The 23,815-nt window shown below is 36.4% G+C and overlaps 1 protein-coding gene across 7 annotated transcripts in view; it reads right to left on the bottom strand.

Annotated features, from left to right (window-relative positions):
• Window positions 1-23,815, bottom strand: part of dpyda (dihydropyrimidine dehydrogenase a) — a 384,430-nt gene that overhangs the window by 317,850 nt on the left and 42,765 nt on the right. For all 7 annotated transcript variants that reach the window (XR_012399471.1, XR_012399472.1, XR_012399473.1 and 4 more), the window contains exon 2: window positions 20,758-20,868. Coding sequence is in view for 3 of the 7 variants with exons in the window: in XM_073940926.1 (XP_073797027.1) it covers window positions 20,758-20,868 (111 nt within the window). In the remaining 4 variants the exon portion in view is untranslated. The remainder of the gene's footprint in view (window positions 1-20,757; window positions 20,869-23,815) is intronic.

The raw sequence follows: 23,815 nt of genomic DNA, 5'->3' as shown, positions 1-23,815 counted from the left end.
TGCAGCAAACATTTTGGAAGCAATTAAATGTCCAAAAAGATGTGCAAAACCTTTGCATGCAATAACTCATTACATGCAATGAGACTTTTCATAGACGGCATGAGAAAATGAAGGATGACTTAAATCGCCAAAGAGTCTTAAACAATCTCTAAAAGCAACAAATGAAAAATGGAAGGACCGAATGAAGAAAAGATCGAACAATGTAAAGAAGGAAGGTCCGAATAAAGGAAGGACCAAACTAATGAAGGAAGCAAGGAGCAAATGAATGAAGGAAGAATTCAAAGGAGGATTGAACAAACAAAGGAAGGAAGGAAGGAACGTACGAACAAACGAATGAACAAACGAAGGACCTAATGAAGGAAGGAACAAGAAAATGACCGAACAAACTAATGAATGAGCAAACGAAAGAAGGACCAAATGAATAAAGGAAGGATGGAAGAACAGAACAAACAAAGAAAGCAAGGGAGGAACAAACAAAAGAATTAACAAAAAAGGACTTAATGAAAGAAGGAACAAAATTATGAACGAACAAACAAATTAATAAGCGAACAAATCAAGGAAGGAACGAAGGAAGGAACAAATGAATGAAGGAAGGAACGAACAAATGAATAAAAACAGGAAGGACAGAACAAACAATGGAAAGGTTGAAAGGAACGAACGAATATAGGCAGATCACTACATCCACTACAGAATGTTACGTTTGCACATCCCTGCACAAACTGAATGTAAACATATCAACTTTTCACAGTGTAATACTCACTACTCACTCCTCTTGAGTACTTTTAAAAGGGCTACTTTTTACTCATACTTTAAGTAATATTTCCAACAGATACTTTTCATATACTTGCACTACATTTATGGGCAAGTAATGATAGTTTTAATTGAAAATGATTTTACAGTACTCTTTTCACCACTGCTAGTGTGTTTAATTAGAGTAGGAGCTAAAATATCCAGGACAGTGACCCTCCAGAGGCAGAATTGAACCTTCCTGGTAAATTGTCTGTTTCTCAATATGCATCCTTAAGCAGTCTTGCATCCTTGTGTGCTCGTGTAACGTCAACATCAACTGCCAAAATTCTGTTACAAAACTGAAGACCGCAAGAACAGAAGACCCGTGACAGAATCTGATGTGTTCCTAATATGGATGCATCGATGCAGACTTGAGCGCAGTACTCGCTCTAGAAGTCCCAAAGGTCATTGCAGCTGAATAAAAGAGGTGAAGCGCAGCATTTTATTCCTGTTTATTATCAAAGTTCAGAGATATTTATTTATCTCAGAAGATTCCCTAAACAACACAGTAAAAGTAAACATTAACATGAAAATCGTAACAAATGAATAAACACATTAAGGGTGTTTACCTGTTGAATTTTATATTAAAATTGGTTTGATTTCTAATATGTGTTTGTTGTATATATGCTTTAATGTTTAAATAATTATCCCTGCAGAGTCTAAAAAACCCTGTGTCAAACTCTGCAGAGTTTAGTTCCAACCCTGCTCTAACAAACATGTAGGTTTTAAACAAGCTCAATTTGTTTGATCAGGCAGGTTTAATTATGATTAAAGCTAAACTGTGCAGAGCTATGACCCTCCAGAGAGACCCTCGATTTGACCTGGGTCCTACGGTATAGTGTAGGAATGCACTTAAATGAATATTCCAAGCAGAAACAAGCATTTCTGGATGCACTCAGGCAAAAACTGCAACCAAAACTGAAAAATTGTTGTTTATCCTAAATTAATTGAATCATTTAAATAAGATTTATTAAAAACAAGCCAATAAAATAACAATTTTTTATTTAAATAAAAATTGTGCTGACAATGAGCAACTGAGAAGGGTAATTTCACCAGTCATGACAGCATAGTAACGCTATTGCAAGCAGAAGGAAAAATTATTCTACACAGAAATGTCCTGTCAACACATTATTATAAGCAACTTTGCTTTTCCATACATACATACATACATATATATATATATATATATATATATATATATATATATATATATATATATATATATATATATATATATATATATGTATGTATGTATGTATATATATATATATATATATATATATATATATATATATATATATATATATATATATATATAYACACACACACACACACACAYATATATATATATATATATATATATATATGTATGTATGTATGTGTGTGTGTGTGTGTGTGTGTGTGTGTGAGTGTGTGTGTGTATATAAACAGTTAAAGTCAAAATTATTAGCCCTCCTGAATTATTAGACCGCTTGTTTATTTTTTTCCTCAATTTCTATTTAATGGAGAGCAGATTTCTTCAACACATTTCTAAACATAATAGTTTTAATAACTCATTTCTAATAAGGGTTTTATTTTATCTTTGCCATGATGACAGCAAATAATATTTTACCAGATATTTTTCAAGACACTTCTATACAGCTTAAAGTGACATTTAGTCTTAACTAGGTTAATTAGGGTAACTAGGCGAGTTAGGATAATTAGGCAAGCTATTGTATAACGATGGTTTGTTCTGTAGACTATCGAGAAAAAAATAGCTTAAAAATGCTAATAATTTTGCCCCTAAAATGGTGTTTAAAAAAATTAAAACTGCTTTTATACCAGCTGAAATAAAACAAATAAGACTTTCTCCAGAAGAAAAAATATTATCAGACATACTGTCAAAATTCCCTTGCTCTGTTAAACATCATTTGGAAAATATTTTTAAAAAAAAAAATTTAAGGGGGCTAATAATTCTGACTTCAACTGTATGTTTATATGTATATGTATATACTGTATATATATATAACTACATCTCTGCCTCATTCAAACCTCAAGCACATTATATAAAGGACGCACTACATGATTTTGGAAAATTACAGGGTTTAAATACAGAGGGAACCCTTGCTTGGTTTCTACTGAATAGAAAAATTCTTCAGGGCTATGTGATTGATGTGAGCTGTCAAATTGTGAGTAGAGACTAACTGTCACCTGGAATCTTGGTAAATAAAAAAAAAATATTTATGGTCAAGTTTGCATGTGAAATTGCATTACACATTGTTGTACGTTTTCCCAACATACACGCATGGCTTGAGTTTGAAGTGTGTTTCAGCTTCACTTTCTGAAAAAAAGAGCTGATAAAGACAATCTCCAATACCATCCATCCATCCATCCATCCATCCATCCATCCATCCATCCATCCATCCATCCATCCATCCATCCATCCATCCATCCATTACTTTGTTATTCTTTCATCCATTCTATCTACTGTTGTAGTATTTGTTTGGTTGTTTGTTCTGTTTATCGCTTCATCATTTGTTCCATCGCTTCATCATTTGCTCTGACATCCGTTTTATTGATTGCTCCATCAATTTCTAACTATGTAGCCTTATATACGTTTCTGGGAATTGTGAAATATGTAGCCAGAGGAACGTGTGGCTGCATTGCATCTTTAAAACGAATGGGGCATTATGACGCCATTCCTTTAAGCACCTACCAGCTGACCCCTTACCTACATGTGGACGACTTTTTCGCTGTTACCAGTTTTTTCGGTGAAAAATCTGTAAAACCTAAAAAAAAAAATTATTATATTATTATTAATAGTATTATTATTATTATTATTATTTTATTATTATTAGCAATTAATATGGTTTTTGTTGTTGTTTTTGTTAATATTATTATTACTATTATTATGATAATTGTTGTTAATATTATTATTATTAATATTATTTTATTGTTATTATTATTATTATTATTAATATGATTATTATGATTATGATTATGATTATATTATTATTATGGTTATTATTATTATTATTATTATTATTATTATTATTATTATTATTATTATTATTATTATTATTATTATTTATATTATTATTGTTATTATTTTATCGTTGTTGTTATTATTATTATTATTATTTATATCATTATTAATATTATTAATATTATTATTATACTTGTTGTTGTTATTATTATTGTATTGCAATAGTATTTAAATTGTGTATAAAAGGTAAAAAAATAAAAGGAAAAAAAAAAACGGGAATTCGAGCAATTGCTCGAGCACAAGTTGTTTTTTTTTGTATTCAGGTTTGCATGCTTGATGGTTTTTGCGCATGTGCGTCACTTAGATGATAATGTGGTCTAAATCTGGAGTACCGGCCAGCGGAAATTGTGTCTCCTTGTAATTACCTACTTGTCTGTACCAGCAGGTTTCATTCAAACTCCGCAACCACCCTTCAGGGGTCAGGGGCTTTTGAGGGGTCGATTGCCATGACAACTACAGTCCGAGCCCTAGAACTCTTCGACATTTCATACCAGCCCAGCAGTAGTTCACCATGTCACATCTGATGAATCACGCGGCACAAACCCTGCCAGTGCACTACAATCTGCATGAGAGCACTGAGGAACAGTCTCGCTGATAATGTTTGAGTGGATTATGTTCAAAGGCTGTGTAACAGCCCCAATCAATGAGATGTATCGCACACAGACACACACACACACACATGCAAACTTCCAAACAAATAACAAAGCCTCCTCTGTCATCTAATTTTTTTCTTTTGGCCACAGCTATATCAATCTGTAGACCAGGTCTGGTTGCCCACTGAAGTAACCAGGGTCTTACCTGGTCAAGTACCTAGATGTGAGACCACCTGGAAAAGCCAGGTTGCTGTTACTTAGTTTAGTGAAGCCAGCAGCAGGTGTTCACTCTGTGGTATAATATGTGTTGGTCTTAGTGAACCCCAGTATAATGAAGAGGAAACAAATTTTGATCGTAAATTATGGGAAAGTGAAAAACTATTGAAAATATGAGCAGAAAAAAGGCTGCTTTGCTGTTTAGTTATGTTGCTATGCTGGTTACACTCTCCCTTCAGCAATATCTGCTCAGTAAGAAGTAGCTTATACCAAAGTCTCTTTAAGGCAAGTCATTTCACTTTGCGGCCATCTTTGAAACGCCACTGGGGGAATGGGGAAACCTCAAAGTCCAAACTGCTATTTGGAATTACCATTAATTTAACAACTGTCTCATAAGTTTAATTTTTAAATGTTCGAATCAGGCAATGCAGTAGAAAGTGCTGTCGCGTCACAGCAAGAAGGTCGCTGGGTCACTGGTTCGAGCCTCGGCTGGGTCATTTCAGTTGGCGTTTCTGTGTGGAGTTTGCATGTTCTCCCTGTGTTCACGTGGGTTTCCTCTGGGTGCTCCGGTTTCCCCCACAGTCCAAAGACATGTGGTACAGGTGAATTGGGTAGGCTAAATTGTCTGTAGTATATGAGTGTTGCTGTGTGAATGAGTATGTGTGGATGTTTCCCAGGGATGGGTTGCAGCTGGAAGGGCATCCACTGTGTAAAAACGTGCTGGATAAGTTGGCGGTTCATTCCGCGGTGGCGACCTACTTAAGGTAATGTGCATGCGGAACAAATGGAACAAAATCACAACACCAACCTCTTTTATGGCCATTCAACACATTATTATGCTCTGAATATTGCTTTAGCTGATTGCGCTGCTCTTCAGAAGTAATCCACAACTTGGTCTGAATGGTGAATCTCTTCCAGAAATGACAGCGACTCTTTGTTTACAAGTTTGTGGGTGTTTAAGTAGTTGCTGCTGTCATTTGATGTGCGTTTACCTGTATACTGATCTAGCCTTGAACTACACATGGTCACATGTGTGTGTATATATATATATATATATATATATATATATATATATATATGCACCAATTTATCCCCTCTGGCCCCATACCAACTGCTCCGAATGGGGCTCAAACCAGTGATTCCAGCATAGGAGGTAGGCACAAAACATTAACCAGCTGGCATCCGTTATACTCACCCCTCTAAAACTTCACTCTCATCCAGGTTACGGCATCAATCTAACCCATGCAGTCTTTCACCAACCAATCTGAACAGGGCTTAAACTCGTGATTCCAGCATGGAAGGCAGGCGCTCTAATGAGGAGGCTAAAGACCTAATCAGCTAGCCCCCGTAACACTTACCCCCCTTGGGCCTCACTCCAATATGGGTCACGGCACCAATTTAGCCCCTCTGGCCCCACACCAACTGCTCCAAATGGGGCTCAAACCGATGATTCCAGCATAGGAGGCAGGCACATAACATTAACCCAATCTAACCCATCTTATCTGACACTGACCCCTCTGAGCAGGGCTCGAACCTGTGATTTCAGCATAGGCAGTGGGCGCTCTAACAAAGAAGCTTAACTACTGTTTATTACTACAATACCATTGTCAGATGTTTAATGATGAAAGCTTGATTAATTAACTAAATTCACATTTATTTATTTACGCTTCACATTAAGGAGGATCTCTTGCTATTCACAGAACAAACTTCATAGGAGCCTTAACTAATAAACCACTTAACACAGATGTAAACAGTATTTCTTCTATGACAACAGTGCTCAGCATTGCTCTGCTTGGGTTTCATACAGTAGCAACGACAGCAAACCCAGTGTTTGGAAAGGCACGCAGCGGGCACGACGAGTTTGAAATCTAATAACAGAGCGCTCTCGCCCATTCTGACTGACATTCAATTTACATGATTACAGACAAAGTGCAAGTCAGAGAATTTTTTTTAATTACATTTCCCTCCCTCATCTTTCCGCGCAGCTCTCGTCTAACTGAGTGGCATTAACAAATGTTTTATTTTATGTTGCTCAAACAATAAAAACACAATGATATGGAAATTGATAATTATTGCACTGTCTGAGCTTGTGGGTGACAAGGAAATATTGCATCGGGAAGCAGAGATATTTGGGAAATAATGTGCGTGGGCACCGCATTCTCGCAGCGCTTTCTCTGCGAGCCAAAGTCTGTGATTTGAATAACTCAATAACTGCTCTCGCACACACACACACATATGCGATTTACACTGCAAAAATCAAACTTCAGCTCCCTTGACATTGACGAGAGACAAAGAAAGCAGATATTCAAATATGACAATCAATTTAAAGGGGTGGTGTAAGTTCTGCCTGAAAAAGAGAAGGTATAAATAAACCTAGATCTGCACTACTGTGAAAGAACCATTCTTTTTAATTTGGCGTGTGACAAAGAAGGGCATCAGATCAGGCTTCATCAGGTCAAGCTGCCTGAAATATAAAAAATTTAAAGAATTATTTGTCAATAAATGAGTGCTTGTTGTATGGATAAAAGATGAATCTTCAACAGTGGATCAATGGCAGACGAAGATGTTTAAAATTCAACATCTTTTAAAGTCTTTTTAAACATGAACAAGGTAGAATTTGACAATTTATAATCTTCCTTGGATTGTATAAGAGGTTTGTGTGAGGAAAAGTAATCGAAGCATCTAAACTGGAAGCAAAAAGGCACTGCCAAAAGATGGTGTAAGGTACATCCCGATAACCTTTCATCGCCGGACTAAAACCCTGTCGTCATGGTCAACTCCTCTCTTCAGGCCACCGACATACATGGTGAGCTACTGGACTTACTGGTGACAGCGGGAAAGCTGTTCATACAGAGGTAAGCGGTTAGCTGGAAAGTGCAGAAAAAAAAACGACTTTTTAAAGACAAAATGCAGCCATATGTACTTTTGGCTACATTATTTATGATCTCCAGAAATGTATATAAGGCTAAAGTTTTTAGAATGAGCCTTTGTTGAAAATGTTGCAAAACAACAACGATCAGATCAATGCTGTTATATTAGACCTTCGGTTTTTTATCAATTAAATGTGCAAAACAACATAACATTTATTAATAAAATAATAACAATACTTCCATTTTAAAAATGATGAAAATGTACTTGTAATTCTCAGCTAAACCATTATCTGCTCATTTTTGTATTGTAATACAACTGCAACTGCAAATACTGCATTTCGTTGCATTGTATTAGTACATGTGTAATGACAATAAAGTTGAATCTAATCTAATCTAATCTAATCTCAAAACACTAAAACAACATTAAAAAAACTAAAATTCTTAAAGAGTGCATTCAGAAAAGATCTAACGATGCTCCACGTCATGGTGTTCAACAACTGGCATTTTATCCGCCTGTCTAAATGTACGAAATGTATTAATAGAGCTCAGATATCCATGCGACGAGCAGCTTAACGGTCCTCAAGAGATTTAAAAATGTTTCTTTAGCATAAGTGTGATTAATACGACTCATTACATATAGCGATTTGACACACTCCTCATCAAGTCTGTGTTATGATTTTTTAAGGGATCCCTATCAATAATAGCACTCGTCTCCAAAAAATGAAAAAGAAAGAAGCTTTAATAATGACTGCGACTTCTCTCCCCTCAGACAGAAACAAGAAAAGGCCCTAAAGACACTGACAAGACGACCAGCTGTATATGGAAATCTCATTAATGAAAAAGCATGACAGAAAGCAGCCCGTTTTGAGCTGAAACCCATTCAGATGATTCTAGTCCACACACACACACTCAGATACACAGCCAGCTGAGCGGGCATAAAAAGCCCTTTGTGTTTTCCTTTATACATTAAGAAGCATGTAAAGCGCAGAAAAGGACTTATTAAGGGTTTCTATTAACATCAAACCCCAACATTGTAATCTCCTCCCCTTCGCCTGAATGGATTAGGCGGTGCTCTAATCCATGTAGTGGAGACTAAATCCTGTGAGTAAAAAGCGGAGGAAAGTGTGGCATTATGGGACGGGTGGCATTAGAGGAGGTGATGCATGCATGTTCCAGCAGATAAAGCGCATTGATCACTTCACCTTTTTCCTCACCTAAAAAACTCACATCCTTGCACAGCGAAGTAGGGACCGGTATCGGCTCAGACGGCGGGCGATCGATAGCTGTGTTGATCTGTGGCGTGTAATTGTGCCAGGTAATTAGAGATGAGTGCTTGCACACACTTTAATTCACTGCTTAAGTCTAAAGCCTGTGCTAAAGTAATACATTGACCAGGCCAATGCATATCAACGCCTGCTGGCTAACATTTAATAGTGTAAAGCTGTGTGCTAACACAGTAACTACTAACCACAATTCAGAACTTACTAAAAAATGCTGGGTTATTTTAAACCAATTCTAGGTGCAATAAAAACTAAACAAATGGCTGGGTTAATTTATTTATTTTATTTTTTTTATGAAATTTATAGGACCAAATTGAACCTTGATCTGTCCATATTTTACTCAAATTGGATTTCTTAGGGTGCATTTAAAGTTTAATACACAGTTATGAGGACCTGAATTTTTGATTATATTATATTATATTATATTATATTATATTATATTATATTATATTATATTATATTATATTTACATTCATTTACTTGTTAGCCTATTCACTTTATTAATTCAGGGTCGCCACAGCAGAATGAACCACCAACTTATCCAGCAAGTTTTTACGCAGCGGATGCCCTTCCAGCCGCAACCCATCTCTGGGAAACATCCACACACACATTCATACACTACGGACAATTCAGCCCACCCAATTCACCTGTATCGCTTGTCTTTGAAGTGTGGGGGAAACCGGAGCACCCGTAGGAAACCGACGCGAAGGCGGGGAGAACATGCAAACTCCACACAGAAACACCAACTGAGCCGAGGTTCGAACCAGCGACCCAGCGACCTTCTTGCTGTGAGGCAACAGCACTACCTACTGCGCCACTGCCTCACCCTATATTATATTATATTATATTATATTATATTATATTATATTATATTATATTATTTTATATTATATTATATTATATTATATTATATTATATTATATTATATTATTTTATATTATACTATATTATATTATATTATATTATATTATATTATATTATATTATATTATTTTATATTATATTATATTATATTATTTTATATTATATTATATTATATTATATTATATTATATTATATTATATTATTTTATATTATACTATATTATATTATATTATATTATATTAAAATAAACATGTCAGGTCCTCATGACTATAAATTAAATTTTGAATACACCCTAAGAACCTAAGAAACCCAAATTGATTAAAATATGAACAGACACAGGTTAAATTTATATATATATATATATATATATATATATATATATATATATATATATATATATGGTTTCTGCTACATTCATTATTCCATGGTGGGGCGCCCCGCCAAAATTGATCCCGCCAAGGCTACATTACAGTTTCTCATTCAAAACATTGTTTTTTTTTTGATGTTGTTTTTTTTTTTTTTAATAGGGAATGATAATCGCACCAAAAAGTATTACAAGGTACGTGAATTATAACAGTGCAAACTTCTCTGTAACCGTAGTACTGCTGTGCATCATTTGTTTAACCCTTTAAAGTTACATGACTGACTGACTGGCTGACTGACAGGTGCGTGATGCGTGAGGCCAGCAAACACGACGTATAGCCATTTCACTTTACTTCAGGATGCATTATTACCGCTCTGTATTTCTATTAGAGACATTCATAAATATTCCTAGCAAATCTAATAAATGTTGGAGACATACTTGTTAGATAAACGGATTAAATCGCACTTCAGTAGTGTTTATGTGAGAGTGCACAAGAAGATCTGTGCTTGAGAGCAGCGTATATTTGAGGTGGCGTGCAAAAAGTTTTAGGCATGAGCAGAAGAAATCGGCGCGCATGCAAAGAGATTTGCATGCTGTAAGCTATTACATAAATGCGATCTCAACATGTAATACTGCGCTCACGACATTTGTCATTGAAAATTACCACATTCGTCATATTGACCATTACACTTTTCCTCATTCAAAAAGAAACAAATCTTGTGTATTCTATAGTCTTTGGTTAAACTGAACGACACCGTACCATGCAGTGGAAATGTATCTATAAGTTCATAGGTTATAGGTATCTAAATCTTGCAACAAAATCTTTGTTTTTATATGACAGCTAATATTAGAGACGTTTGGATCACTTTATTTTGTCCTTGGAGCTTGAATGTTATTAAAAGGGAAAACAGAATCTTTGTTGTCTTTTATGATGGTAAAGATGCAATGGTAATAGGACTATGAGTGCTGAAGATTTATCTGTCAAATGTAACACAAAAAAGAGCACATCTGAACACCTGACATCTAAACTGAAAAAATCTGAACAATGGAAAAAAAAAAAAAAAAAGACATACAGACAGATATAAAGGCAGACAGACAGACACAGGCAGCCGGACAGAAAGACAGATATATGGATAGATCTAAATCAGACATCAGAATTCCTCAGTATATTTCATTGGACGGTTTTAAGTTAAAACATAATTACCTCTTTTAAAAGCTTCAAAGAACCCTAATATCACTTAGAAAGGAAAAAAAAAAACAGTTCCAGCCCAAATTGTGGTAATTTGTCAGTAATTTATTCATCTAATGAGTGTGAGGTCGAGACTGGATTCAAGGAAGACGCAAGATGATTGTGCTATAAAGGAAAATCTATTTAAGATATTCAGTTTACACTCCATCTTTGGACCTCAGCGGTGACCCGGCGCGGAACGGGAATTATGAAAGCCAATTTGAATTATTTAACGAATTCCAGAAAGGATTCAAATTAAGCTTTTTTGCGCCCCCTCTTTCCCTTTCATCATGTCTCATTAAAGCAATTAGTGCTGATGCTTAATAAACTAGAAGCAGTAGCAACTATAAAGACCCAGCCAATGACAGAAGAGAGAACTGAGCTGAATGCTCGGAAGAAGGTCATAAGACACTTATAGAGTCGCACAACGTTTATGTGCAGTTACAGGTTTTCTATTCATTCTGTGCTGTATGACATTTAAACTATAATCATTTTCATGCTATGGCTGATAAAACACTTTACTGATAGATATATATTCATTCATTCATTCATTCATTTTCTTTTCAGCTTAGTCCCTTTAATAATCAGGGGTCGCCACACCGCCAACTTATCCAGCATATGTTTTACACAGCAGATGCCCTTCCAGCTGCAACCCAACCCAACACCAAAAAAAAAAAAAAAAACACCCATACACTCTTACATTCACACAAATACACCAATTCATTCACACAATGACCAGTTTAGCTTGATATATATATATATATATATATATATATATATATATATATATATATATATATATATATATATATATATATATATATATATATATATATAAACAAATACAATTAAAGGTGCAAGCAGCAATGAAAGGGACCTCAGGAAAAAAACTGTGGCTTTGTCTTTTTCATTTTTAATTCTTGCCAAAAGCACCCTATAATAATACCTTAAAGAATAGTTTACCCAAAAAGAGAGAATTTACCGAGAGAGTTTACTCTCTTTCAAGTGGTTTTAAACCGTTAAGAGTCAAGATATTTTAAAGAAAACTGAAAACCCCTTACCACTACCTTTCATAGCAAAACCAATGTTACAAAGGTCTAAAGTTAGAGGTTTTCAGCATACTTTAAAATGTCTTCCTTTGTGTTCAGCAGAAGACAGAAACTCATAAAGGTTGAAAACAAGTAAAGGGTGTGTAAATGATGAAAGATTTTTCCTTTTCAGACTATCCATTTGTTTTAGTTGTAAAGCTTATTGATTCAATGCACAATTACTGGTTTTCTTTTTTTTAGGAGAGGATTGAGCTCAACCTTTGACAGTTATAAATAATTCTAGGTCTAATTAAGTCTAATTCTAAAGTTTTTTTGTCATTATTCTGTTTATTTTGTACTTTTGCATCACAAGTAGCTGTTTAGTTTCGTAGTTCAGTGGTCCTCAACCCCGGGTGCCACTCCGTGGATCAATCGGTTGGTTTATTATCTGAACAATCTTTTATTTAAAAGAAACATATATATTTTATTTCGAAAAATTACTGTATTCTCTCAATACAGCACCAAAATGTAACCTATTAGATAGCAAAATGAAGAAAAAAACAGACGTCTTAAGAAAATTTCTTCGAAGGGGAAAACTGAACTGCCAAGGAATGGATCTGCAACCCATTTGTCAACAAATCAGGTGAATCCAGCATGTCTGTGCAAGAAGATCAACTGGGGATAGCAAATGACATCAGCCGTTCACATTTCGCATCTTTTCTGATTGCAAGTTCGCAACTTCCAATAGAGGCATGTGACTTTTGACGATGCACTGAACTTTGTCAGTCTGCCACAGACACACCCTTTGGTGAAAACTCTAGATCTTCACAATTTCACATCAGACAGGCCTTTGGATTATATTGACAAAACTTGGATACAATCTGAAAAAAAAACTCTAGAAGGAGTTTGTTTGCACTGTAAAACATGTCATTTCCTGTTGACAGCAAGTAGCACTATAACTGTAATTGAATATTGGCATGTAAACGTGGTCGGGTCAGAACTCTTATCAAACTTGTGGATTTTGAGGCAGATCAGACAATGTATGCCAGCGTTATAACAATTTTCTTTTTCATGTCGAAACATCAAAGTTTGTGAGACGAACACGCCCTTCAACGAAAATTCTAGATCTTCACAATTCAACATTAAGTAACAATGAAAAATAAAACTTTATTATTAGACTGCATATTAAACTGTCAAATGTTGAGCTCAATCCTCTCCTAAAAAAAATAATAATTCTCTCATTACAGCGCCAAAATTTAACCAACAAGCTAGCAAAATGAAGTAAGAAACAGACGTAGGAAAGTTTCTTTGCGAAGGGAAAAAGGCCCAGCGGAGGACCTACGAACTGTGCAAGTCTGTGCAAGAAGATCAACTGCAGGGGAATGCAAATGACAGCGGCCGTTCACATATCACATCTTTTTCAAGCGCAATTTCGTAATTTCCAATGGAGGCATGTGGCCTTTGCACGCATGTTTGGAGCATCGTTCAAGCGGTGTGATGCTCTCATAACTAATTTAGTTTTCTTTTATTCTTTAGGAGACAGTTGAGCTCAACCTTTGAAAGTTTTAAATGCAGTCTAATTATAAAGTTTTATTTGTCATTATTCTGTTTATTTTGTACTTTTGCATCATAAGTAGACGTTCAGTTACAAATGACATCAATCGTTCACATATTGCATCTTTTCTGAGTGCGAGTTCGCTGTTTCCAATGAAGGCAAGTGGCTTTTGCATGCATATTGGGAGAGATGTACTTGTACCTTTCAGACACACCCGATTAAAAACATCTTTAGAGCGCCGTGAGCGCACCTCGTGCCACATAACAAGAACGGAACAATCAGCTTCATATTCTGTATGGAATATACACATTTCGGTTGACTAATTAATTTATTAATCAATTTCTCTATAGATGAAACTTGTATCAGAGTTGCAGCAATGTTTTGTCAGTTTGTCCTCCTTTAAGAAAAGTATTGATGGTCAACTAGCAATCTACGTATACCGCCCGTCCCCAGGCCGCAGTAAAATTGCCAATTGTTCAGTTGTCTTGCTATTATTCCTGTTGTACTATACCCATATCGAATTGTGACCCCAAAACAAACCTTCACACATTTACTTATGGTGCTTTCACACCTGCCTTATTTAGTTCGGTAGAATCGGACTAGAGTTCGTTTTCCCTCTTGGTGCGGTTCGTTTGGGCAGGTGTGAATGCAGCAATAGTACTCGAGTGCGCACTAAAAGTGGATCAAAAAAGTGTACCCAGATCTGTTTGAAGAGGTGGTCTTGGTACGTATTCAAACAAACCCTGGAGCGGTTTGTTTGTGGTGAAAATATGACCTGAACTAAAGCAGACCCAACTGCAAAAAGTACTTCGCCTTTTGGACTAATCCAGCTGCCGTAGGCCGATGCGCTGTGCATTATGGGATATGGAGGAAAAATATTTGTTGACAGCGCTTTACCAACAGAGAGAGAGAGGAAAAAAACATTACCTGATGGATCGTTTGTAATATTTCCGCAAGATGACCATGTCTCAGTTTAGCTAAATTAATTCACACCTCCGCCTGAAGAGACGTGCGATGCATTAAAACATTGTTGTCCAGCCGCAGCTGCACTTCATTCTCGACATGTATAGTTTGTCTAAAGTGATGTATGCAAACTATATAGTATATATGAGCAGGAACACAATCAGTCAGCGGAGTCGTCCCTCCATAGTAAATAGCGTCATTTTGTGCCTGCCGGTTTATTTACTTACAGGAGTTCATTGGCATTTTCCCGCACATGAATTCTGACCAATCAATAAGCAGTTTAGGAACTATGTTCAACAACATGTGGCCAATGAGAGATGTGGATTTAGTCAGATGAGTACATTTTGGTTTTTACATCTGGTTCGGACCAAAGCCATCAGTGTGGTGTGAAAAGAACCCAAAGATAGCAGAAAATGCTACAATGTATCATTCATTGCTCTTGGTCCGGACCAAATGAAGCGAACTACAGATGTGAAAGCACCCTTAGAAACGTTAACCCTAAAAGCCACTCTTTTGTATGTTACATTCCACTACCCCTACTTGTCTTTCCTAAAAGTGAATAAAAAACTATTGCTTCTGGCAGAATTACCTGCCCTTCACAAGACCTGGGGATCATAATGCAATCTGGAGACTCATTAAATTGCATTAGACCGTACAGACAGATTATTAAAAGAAAACCATCAGTAAACAGCAGCGTTATCTGCAAAAAACAAGGGCACTTCAAGAGTGTTTCCACTTCTATCTCTTCTAGCTGCAGCAAAAGAGGGCCTTGTTTTGTGTTTGGTAGATTATCTCCCGCCTCAACCTGTGCTATTGAAGCAGAAAGACAAATATTGGAAAGGCTCCGGTCAGCTAATAGCATCAACTCAAACCGGGGTCCCATACGAGACATCGCCTGAAGGGGAAGTGTAGTGAAATCTCCTGGCCGACATTGTGTGCCCTGAGGTGAAGGGGAGAGAATGTGCGGGCACCTGAGACCTGACGGACCGAGATAACAGCTGACTACATGCCACCGCATTTTCATTTGAAAAGTATAGACAGCCAGCACTCATGGATTCCCTGTAAAAGCTGAGTTTACAGCCCCTTTGGCATCATTTCTGCAGGACTATTATGATGCCGTTTTCTGGGAGCCCTACAAAAGTTATTTTAAGGATCACTAAAACATTCATTGCTTTTTCTTTTACGGAGAGAATAAATCTGTGGTGGATGATCCATATAGGGAAGATCACGAGCAGCTTCATAGACTCAGCGTTCTGCCATTTATTGGGGAACTGGCAGTGAGAAATGCATAGCATGAGAAAACAGGCGGACGAAAAGCATGCAGAAGCATTAATGTTGACTTGCAGCACCTTGTGATGTATACAGTACACGAAGAACAATATAGAGCTTGATGTTCCCTTTTTTTATCATGAGAATATGTGCTCCTGAGTCAAACAAATTGAAAGTGAATTTTAAAAAAAATTGGCGGCCAAATTGATGTTGTTCTCTTTCTTTCTTTCTTTCTTTCTTTCTTTCTTTCTTTCTTTCTTTCTTTCTTTCTTTCTTTCTTTCTTTCTTTCTTTCTTTCTTTCTTTCTTTCTTTCTTTCTTTCTTCCTTCCTTCCTTTCTTCCTTTCTTCCTTCCTTCCTTCCTTTCTTCCTTCCTTCCTTATTTCCTTCCTTCCTTCCTTGGAACTCCATTGGAAAGTTTTTTCAACTGTTAACTAAGAATATTAAGAATACTTCCAGCACAGAAATGGCAGGCTCTGCCATCTTGGTTTCTGCTTGATTCTGCAGAGAGAAAATTCTCTCTTTAAATGAGGGATGAGCGAAGCAGTGGCACAATAGGTAGTGCTGTCACCTCACAGCAAGAAGGTTGCTGGGTCGCTGGTTCAAGCCTCGGCTCAGTAGGTGTTTATGTGTGGAGTTAGCATGTTCTCCCTGCATTCGCATGGGTTTCCTCAGGGTGCTCCGGTTTCCCCCACAGTCCAAAGACATGCGGTACAGGTGAATTGGGTAGGCCAAATTGTCCGTAGTGTATGAGCGTGAATGTGTGTCTGGATGTTTGCCCAGAGATGGGTTGCGGCTGGAAGGGCATCCGTTGAGTAAAAAACTTGCTGGATAAGTTGGCGGTTCATTCCGCTGTGACGACCCCGGATTAATAAAGAGACTCAGCCAACAAGAAAATGAATGAATGAATGAATGAATGAGTGAGGGGTTCAACGTTAGTTTTAATTTAGCAATTTATTTTTTAAAAGAGGAATAATAAAACTAAAAAGTAACTCACTTTACATTTTTTAAAAAGTAACTCAAATAGTATTACTTAATTTTCTAAGTAATGCAATATATTACTCGTTAAAAGTAATATTGTGAGGTATCTTGCATTACTTGGGCGACGCAGTGGCGCAGTGTGTAGCGCTCTTGCCTCACAGCAAGAAAGTCACTGGTTCGAGCCTCAGCTAAGCCAGTTGCCATTTCTGTGTGGAGTTTGCATGTTCTCCCTGTGCTCGAGTAGGTTTCCTCCGGGTGCGCCGGTTTCCCCCAAGTCCAAAGACATGCGGTGCAGGTGAAATGGGTAGGCTAAATTGTCTGTAGCGTATGTGTGTATGAGATTGTATGGGTTGCAGCTGGAAGTGCATCTGCTGCGTAAAACATATGCTGGATAAGTTAGTGGTTCATTCTGCTGTGGCATCCCCAGATTAATAGAGGGACTAAGTCGAAAATTAAATAAATGAATAAAATGAACTTGCGCTTCTTCTAATGCATTACCCCCAACACTGCATGGAGCCTTTAAATAGTTCTCGAAACCTAGCACTTATGAGTTACAGCTGAAGACGATTAGTTTTGCACTTTTAAAAGGTACATAGTCAAAAAATAATAATAATAAATGTATGTTTTAGAGCTATCTAACAATATTTTGATTAACCACAAACCACTTACTTGAAATAATTGAGTCTTAATAAATTACATTATGATGAAACATTTTGGACTTCGGTTGTCGCAACTCTCTCTCTGTATGGTTTGACAATGGAGTTTGACAATGGATTTAAATGCGTTTTACATGCGTTTTACATGCGTTTTACAGTCTTCAAAATAAAATCTACTATCCAACACCATTATGCAGCATGAAAGAGCCAGGATAAAATTTAAAACTAATCTGACTATGTTCGTCTGAAAGAAGAAAGTCCTATAAACCAAGAATGTCTCAAGGGTGAGCAAATAATGGGTGAACTTTCCCTTTAAATTGAATTAAACTGATTGCAAATAAATATGTATTTTGTATTTAAAATACATCTAATAGACGTCTAAACATAGACATCTTATCTAAAACAAGGCTAAATTCAGGCTGTCAGACTATTCGATTTTTACTGACAGCCCAAATTTAGCCTTGTTTTAGCCTAAATGTCTACGTTTAGATGCCTATTAGACATTCGCACAGAACAAAAATAGAAAATTAGCACAGCAAAATATAAACATGTTTCCTCCTGAAACAGTAAAAGTCACAAGCCATATGTTCAACCTATAGCGCAAAGCCTTTATGAATTAAATCAGGCCTGCGATCCATCCCCATTGATTAGAATGATGAATTAGGCAGCTGTACTTAGCAACAGTGCTGTCAGCGGGGAGTAGATAATCTCTCCTACAAAACACCTCCATCTTGTTGTGTCTCCACATCAAACAAGCAGGAGGCTCAGTTGCCTTTAAAAGGACAGACGAGGCATAGCGGCCACCTGCCAAAAAACACAAACCCTTCCCGTCGCACGCTGGTCTGGGGAGATATTTGTGAGACTTTGATGGCATGTGCCTGGAATCGTAAGATAATTACGTTTGAGTGACTGTCTGAGCGCGCGTGTGTGAGCGTGCATGTGTGTGTTAGTGAGTGTAGCTCACCAACACGTTCTTGAGTTATGATGAAATACCTGCTCACTCGTCGTCAATAGAGCTCGTGAGCATAGTTAATTCTTGTGTTAATTTGACCGTTTCTATTTTTGGATGCATGCATATAGATTAAAGATTAATAAAATACATACTCTACACTTGACCGCAGGCATTCAGTACTGTGCATTATTGAGTGCTCATAATTAAAGGGACAGTTAATATAAAAATGAACATTTTGCTGTTTTTATTTTATCCTTTTGTAGTCCTCTGTGATTCATAAAAAGCAAAGGCTATTGGTAATTTGAGAGTGTAGAATCATATACAGGCAAATCTCATTATGAAGCAAAATAAAAACATTCACTTTATTGTAACAACACACTATGAATCATTTCTTAAGCATTAGCAATTAGTTATTTTATTCTCTGTTAAGAATTAACTCTACATTAGCAGATGCTAAGCAGTTTATAACTGCAGATTAGGCATGCAACGATAACCGGTTTTAAGGTTTATCATGGTTTGGAAAAGTCAAGGTTTTAAAGCCGCCAAGATTTTCTGTTAAGCCGCCTTTCCACTGCACACGACATTTGGACACGACTGTCGGAATATGCCCCCTTGTGGCAGTCGCACAGTATTTTTAGTTCTGACGTGCACCATGGGAGAGAAGCTGTTCTCACAGTGTCTGAAATAAAGGAGTGCAAAAGCAAGAGCCATTATTCTCCGTGCGTTCACAGTGGTTGAATGAATGAATACTAGAAACTCAGACCGCCAAAAAGATTGGAGGGTATGTGGAGATAACATAAAACATTATATTTTTATTACTTACATTTATGAATAGAAATGTTATATATATATATATATATATATATATATATATATATATATATATATATATATATATATATATATATATATATATATATATATATTCAATTATTTATTCATTTTCTTGTCAGCTTAGTCCCTTTATTAATCCGGGGTCACCACAGCGGAATGAACCGCCAACTTATCCAGCACATTTTTACGCAGCGGATGTCCTTCCAGCTGCAACCCATCTCTGGGAAACATCCACACACACACTTATACACTGAGGACAATTGAGCTCACCCAATTAACCTGAATCTTTAAATATATATATATATTTTTTTTTTGTTTGTTTTTTACATTTTAAAGAACAAACCCAAATCCACCCCATGCCAGCAACTAATTATAAATAAAAATATCTAAAATAAAATACATATATGCACATGTACATACACAACTGTACATACTTAATCATATTCCTCCATGAATAATCTATACCTGTACATATAGTTCACTCAAACATCTGCATTTGTACTTTACATATATACATGTGCATACATCATTAACATTTTAAATCTTTATTATAATTTTTTGTATATTTTTATTAAATAATATAAAAAAACATTAAATTTAGCAATTTAGTACAACCACTTATTTTCTTATTTATTTTTAGCACATATTTAGACATTATTTGGTTTATATTTTGACATCATGTTTTCAAAATAGTGTATTTAGTGAAAGTGGGAAACCGTAACACACAGAGGAAACCCCCACAAACACAGGGAGAACATGCAAACTCCACACAGAAATGCCAACTGACCCAGCTGGGACTCAAACCAGTAACCTTCTTGCTGTGAGGCGACAGTGCTAATCACTGAGCCACTGTGTCACCAATATTAAGATCAAATTAGTAATTTTATTATGACGCAGACACCAAAATTGGACGTCTCATCTTTGATTGTCTTGATAAAAGTAAATCAAAACACAAGCTAAATGTAAATGAAATCAATTTAAAATGGACGTGTTTTCACAATATGACGTCTTTCGTAGTTTGTCAGTTTAAGATCATTCGTTTTGGTAAATTCAACTTGAGTTTTTGTGCTCGCGGTGCTGAACGCAGCTGCCGGTTCCTCAACAAGGCCAAACGAAAGGTTAAAAAGCGGCTTCTGTAGAAAGCTAAACAGATGGGTCCAGTGCCAGCAAACAGCCTATCTAAATCTGGAAACAACACTAAGTTCCTCTTTTCTCCAGCTGATTGGTCAGTAAGCGCCCTATTGAGGTTACAGGTGAAAGGATGAGGGCTGAGGGTGACAGAGAATACGCACCTCACAACCTTTCTCTGCATTTCTTTTCCACAGTTTTTTCTCCATTTTCTTCGTTCTAGTAGAGAGGAGTGCAGCGTGAGTCTGGACCCGAGGGTTCAAGGCCAGGATACTCTGAAAAGATGGAGATAGAGACAGTCAAGGCATGTTAAGGTAGTTTTTATGTTATGCATAACTCGCGATACACTACATCTTTAGCTTGTGTGTGTGAGAGAGAGAGAGAGTGAAAGAGTCTCCGCACTCCCACTCACATTCTTGTACTTGAACAAATGTGATTCTCGGCAAGGACGTTTCCAGCGCTCTGGGAAAATAGCGCGCTTTAAGTTTCACAGCTGAACAATTAAGGGAGTTGTGAGGACGAATCAAAAAGCATGCCAACGGGCTGTCTTTAAAGAATCAAGAGTGTGTTAGCAGATGCTTGTCATTCCTAAAGTAGCGTGCCGCAGCACCGTTTCACACTGGAGAGATGCAGACAGCTGACCTTCAAACTCAATCGCTTTCAAAAAAAATATGCAGTTCTTCTACAAAAACACACGTGCAACCATTTAGACAACGCCGGCTTCCTGCTCAGTAGTGTATGTGACATTGGGAAAGCACTTTAGGGAATGTTAAAATGTTAAAATAAGAAGATGGAATCACTATTATTATTGCTGATATTCAGAATTAGTGATTTGAAAAACATGTTAGCAACCAGAAAGCTAAAAACATACTATCAAAAAAAAAAAAAACACAGAAATACTTGTTCAGAAAATGTTCAGATTTTTTTTATTCACACTCTAACATGTTCAAAGCACTTTAGGGAATGTTAAAATGTTAAAACAAGAAGATGGAATCACTATTATTATTGCTGATATTCAGAATTAGTGATTTGAAAGACATGTTAGCAACCACAAAGCTAAAAACATACTATCAAAAAAAAAAAAAAAACACACAGAAATACATTAGAAAATGTTCAGATTTTTTTATTCACACTCTAACATGTTCAAAGCACTTTAGGGAATGTTAAAATGTTAAAACAAGAAGATGGAATCGCTATTATTATTGCTGATTATCAGAATTAGTGATTTATACAACATGCTAGTAACCGAATAGCTAAAACATGCACTAAAAACTACACAGAAACGCATTATAAAAGTTTCAGATTTATTATTTTTTTAACACTAACAATGTTGAAAACTTTTTAGGGATGTTAAAATGTTTATTTTTTGGGTGATTAAGAAGATGGAATCACTATTATTACTGTATATAAGTAGAATTAGTGATTTGAACAACATGCTAGCAACCACAGAGCTAAAAACATCCTCTGAAAACTACACAGAAACACATAATGAACATTCAGATTTTTTAATTGGCACTGTAGCAATGTTGAATGAACTTTACGGAATGTTAAAATAAGAAGATGGAATCACTATTATTGTTATTCCTGATAATCAGAATTTGTGATTTGAACATGAACACTACACACACATATTATGAAGCATTCATAATTTTTTTTTCACATTGTAGCAATGTTGAAAGCATTTTAAGAAGGTTAAAATGTTTATTTTTGGTGATTAAGAAGATTGAATCGCTATTAGCTATAGCGATTTTAACAACATGCCATAGTCTTTACCCAAGCCATACACTTTTCTCTATGCTACCGGACGGTTCCGCAGCATCCGGACATGCACTAGCCGACTGAAGGAAAGCTTCTTCCCTCAGACTAACAGGCTGATGAACACTTAACACACCCCACACAGACTTTTCCATACCCCTCACTGAACACCGTCAATATGTAGCATGCACTGCACTTTAACAAATGCATACTTGAAACAATACTGCCGACACCTATTCATTGTACATATCGCTGTCAATTTTACATTGTCCTTTTTTTTGGGGGGGGAGTATGCTGTTGTATTTTGGACTGTCGTTGTATTTGGCTTTTGGCTGTTTGTATTTTGCACTGTCTGGAGCCAGCACCTAAGCTTTTCACTCATTTTAGCACATATGCTGCTGATGATGTGACAATAAAAGTCATTTGATTTGATGCTAGCAACTACATAGCTAAAAACATGCTCTTTCTTTTTATTTTGCACAGTAGCAATGTTGAAAGCATCTTAGGAAATGTAAACATGTTTATTCTTGTGGGTGATAAGGAGATTGGAATCGCTATTATTATTGCTGATAATCAGAAATTGTGATTTGAACAACATGCTAGCAACCACATAGCTAAAAACATACGCTAAAATATACACAAGAACACATTATAAAGCATTTAGATGGTTTAATGTGCACTGTAGCAATGTTGAACACTTTAGGGAATGTTAAAATAAGAAGATGGATACATTTTACTCACACTTTCAATATATTTAGAACATATATTTTTAACTATGTACACTGCATTTTTTAGTAACTATTGGTACTTTTACTTGAATATATATTTTTTTGCATTCCTTCCACCAGTGACCACCACATATCAGCACATTAAAATCCTTTCAGACCATTTTAATCCCCATACAGCAATGCTGATACTACCCACAGCGCCCTAGCAACAGCATAGCAACTACAAACAGAATGTTTTTCTTCTATGTACAGGAATTTCCACTCATCAACTCTGACAAATGCAGTTAAAGGCACTGGTCATGTCGCATAAGGAAAAAAGACAATAATGTAAATGTGACATATTTCTGTTTCCTCTTCCCTGTATACGGCAGGGGGGGCTGGGGTCTACCTGAGGCCACTTCCCTTTAATCAAACCTGAGTGTCTCTCTGTGGCCCCTCTCCAGCGTTATCGACCCCTCCTCTCGTCCTGACAACAAACACACAGCCTCACACCTCTCCATTACAATCAGGACTGACCCACTCAGAGCCAAAGACCAAGTGCTCCTGCATGCTCGCAGCTATATACCAATGCCTAATCACGTCACGTCTTGTTATAACGTTCATTCAGATGCCTGTAAGAAAACACAGACTTTGTATTTGGTTTCAATGAAGCCTTTGTAAAGCTTATGGAGTGAACGGTTAAATTATCTATGTTAATACCATGAAGCCAAATAATAAGATAGATTGAATCTGATATAGG

The sequence above is a fragment of the Danio rerio genome, chromosome 24, assembly GCF_049306965.1.
Source record: "Danio rerio strain Tuebingen ecotype United States chromosome 24, GRCz12tu, whole genome shotgun sequence".
NCBI lineage: Eukaryota > Metazoa > Chordata > Actinopteri > Cypriniformes > Danionidae > Danio > Danio rerio.
This window is presented reverse-complemented; position numbering and strand designations above follow the sequence as displayed.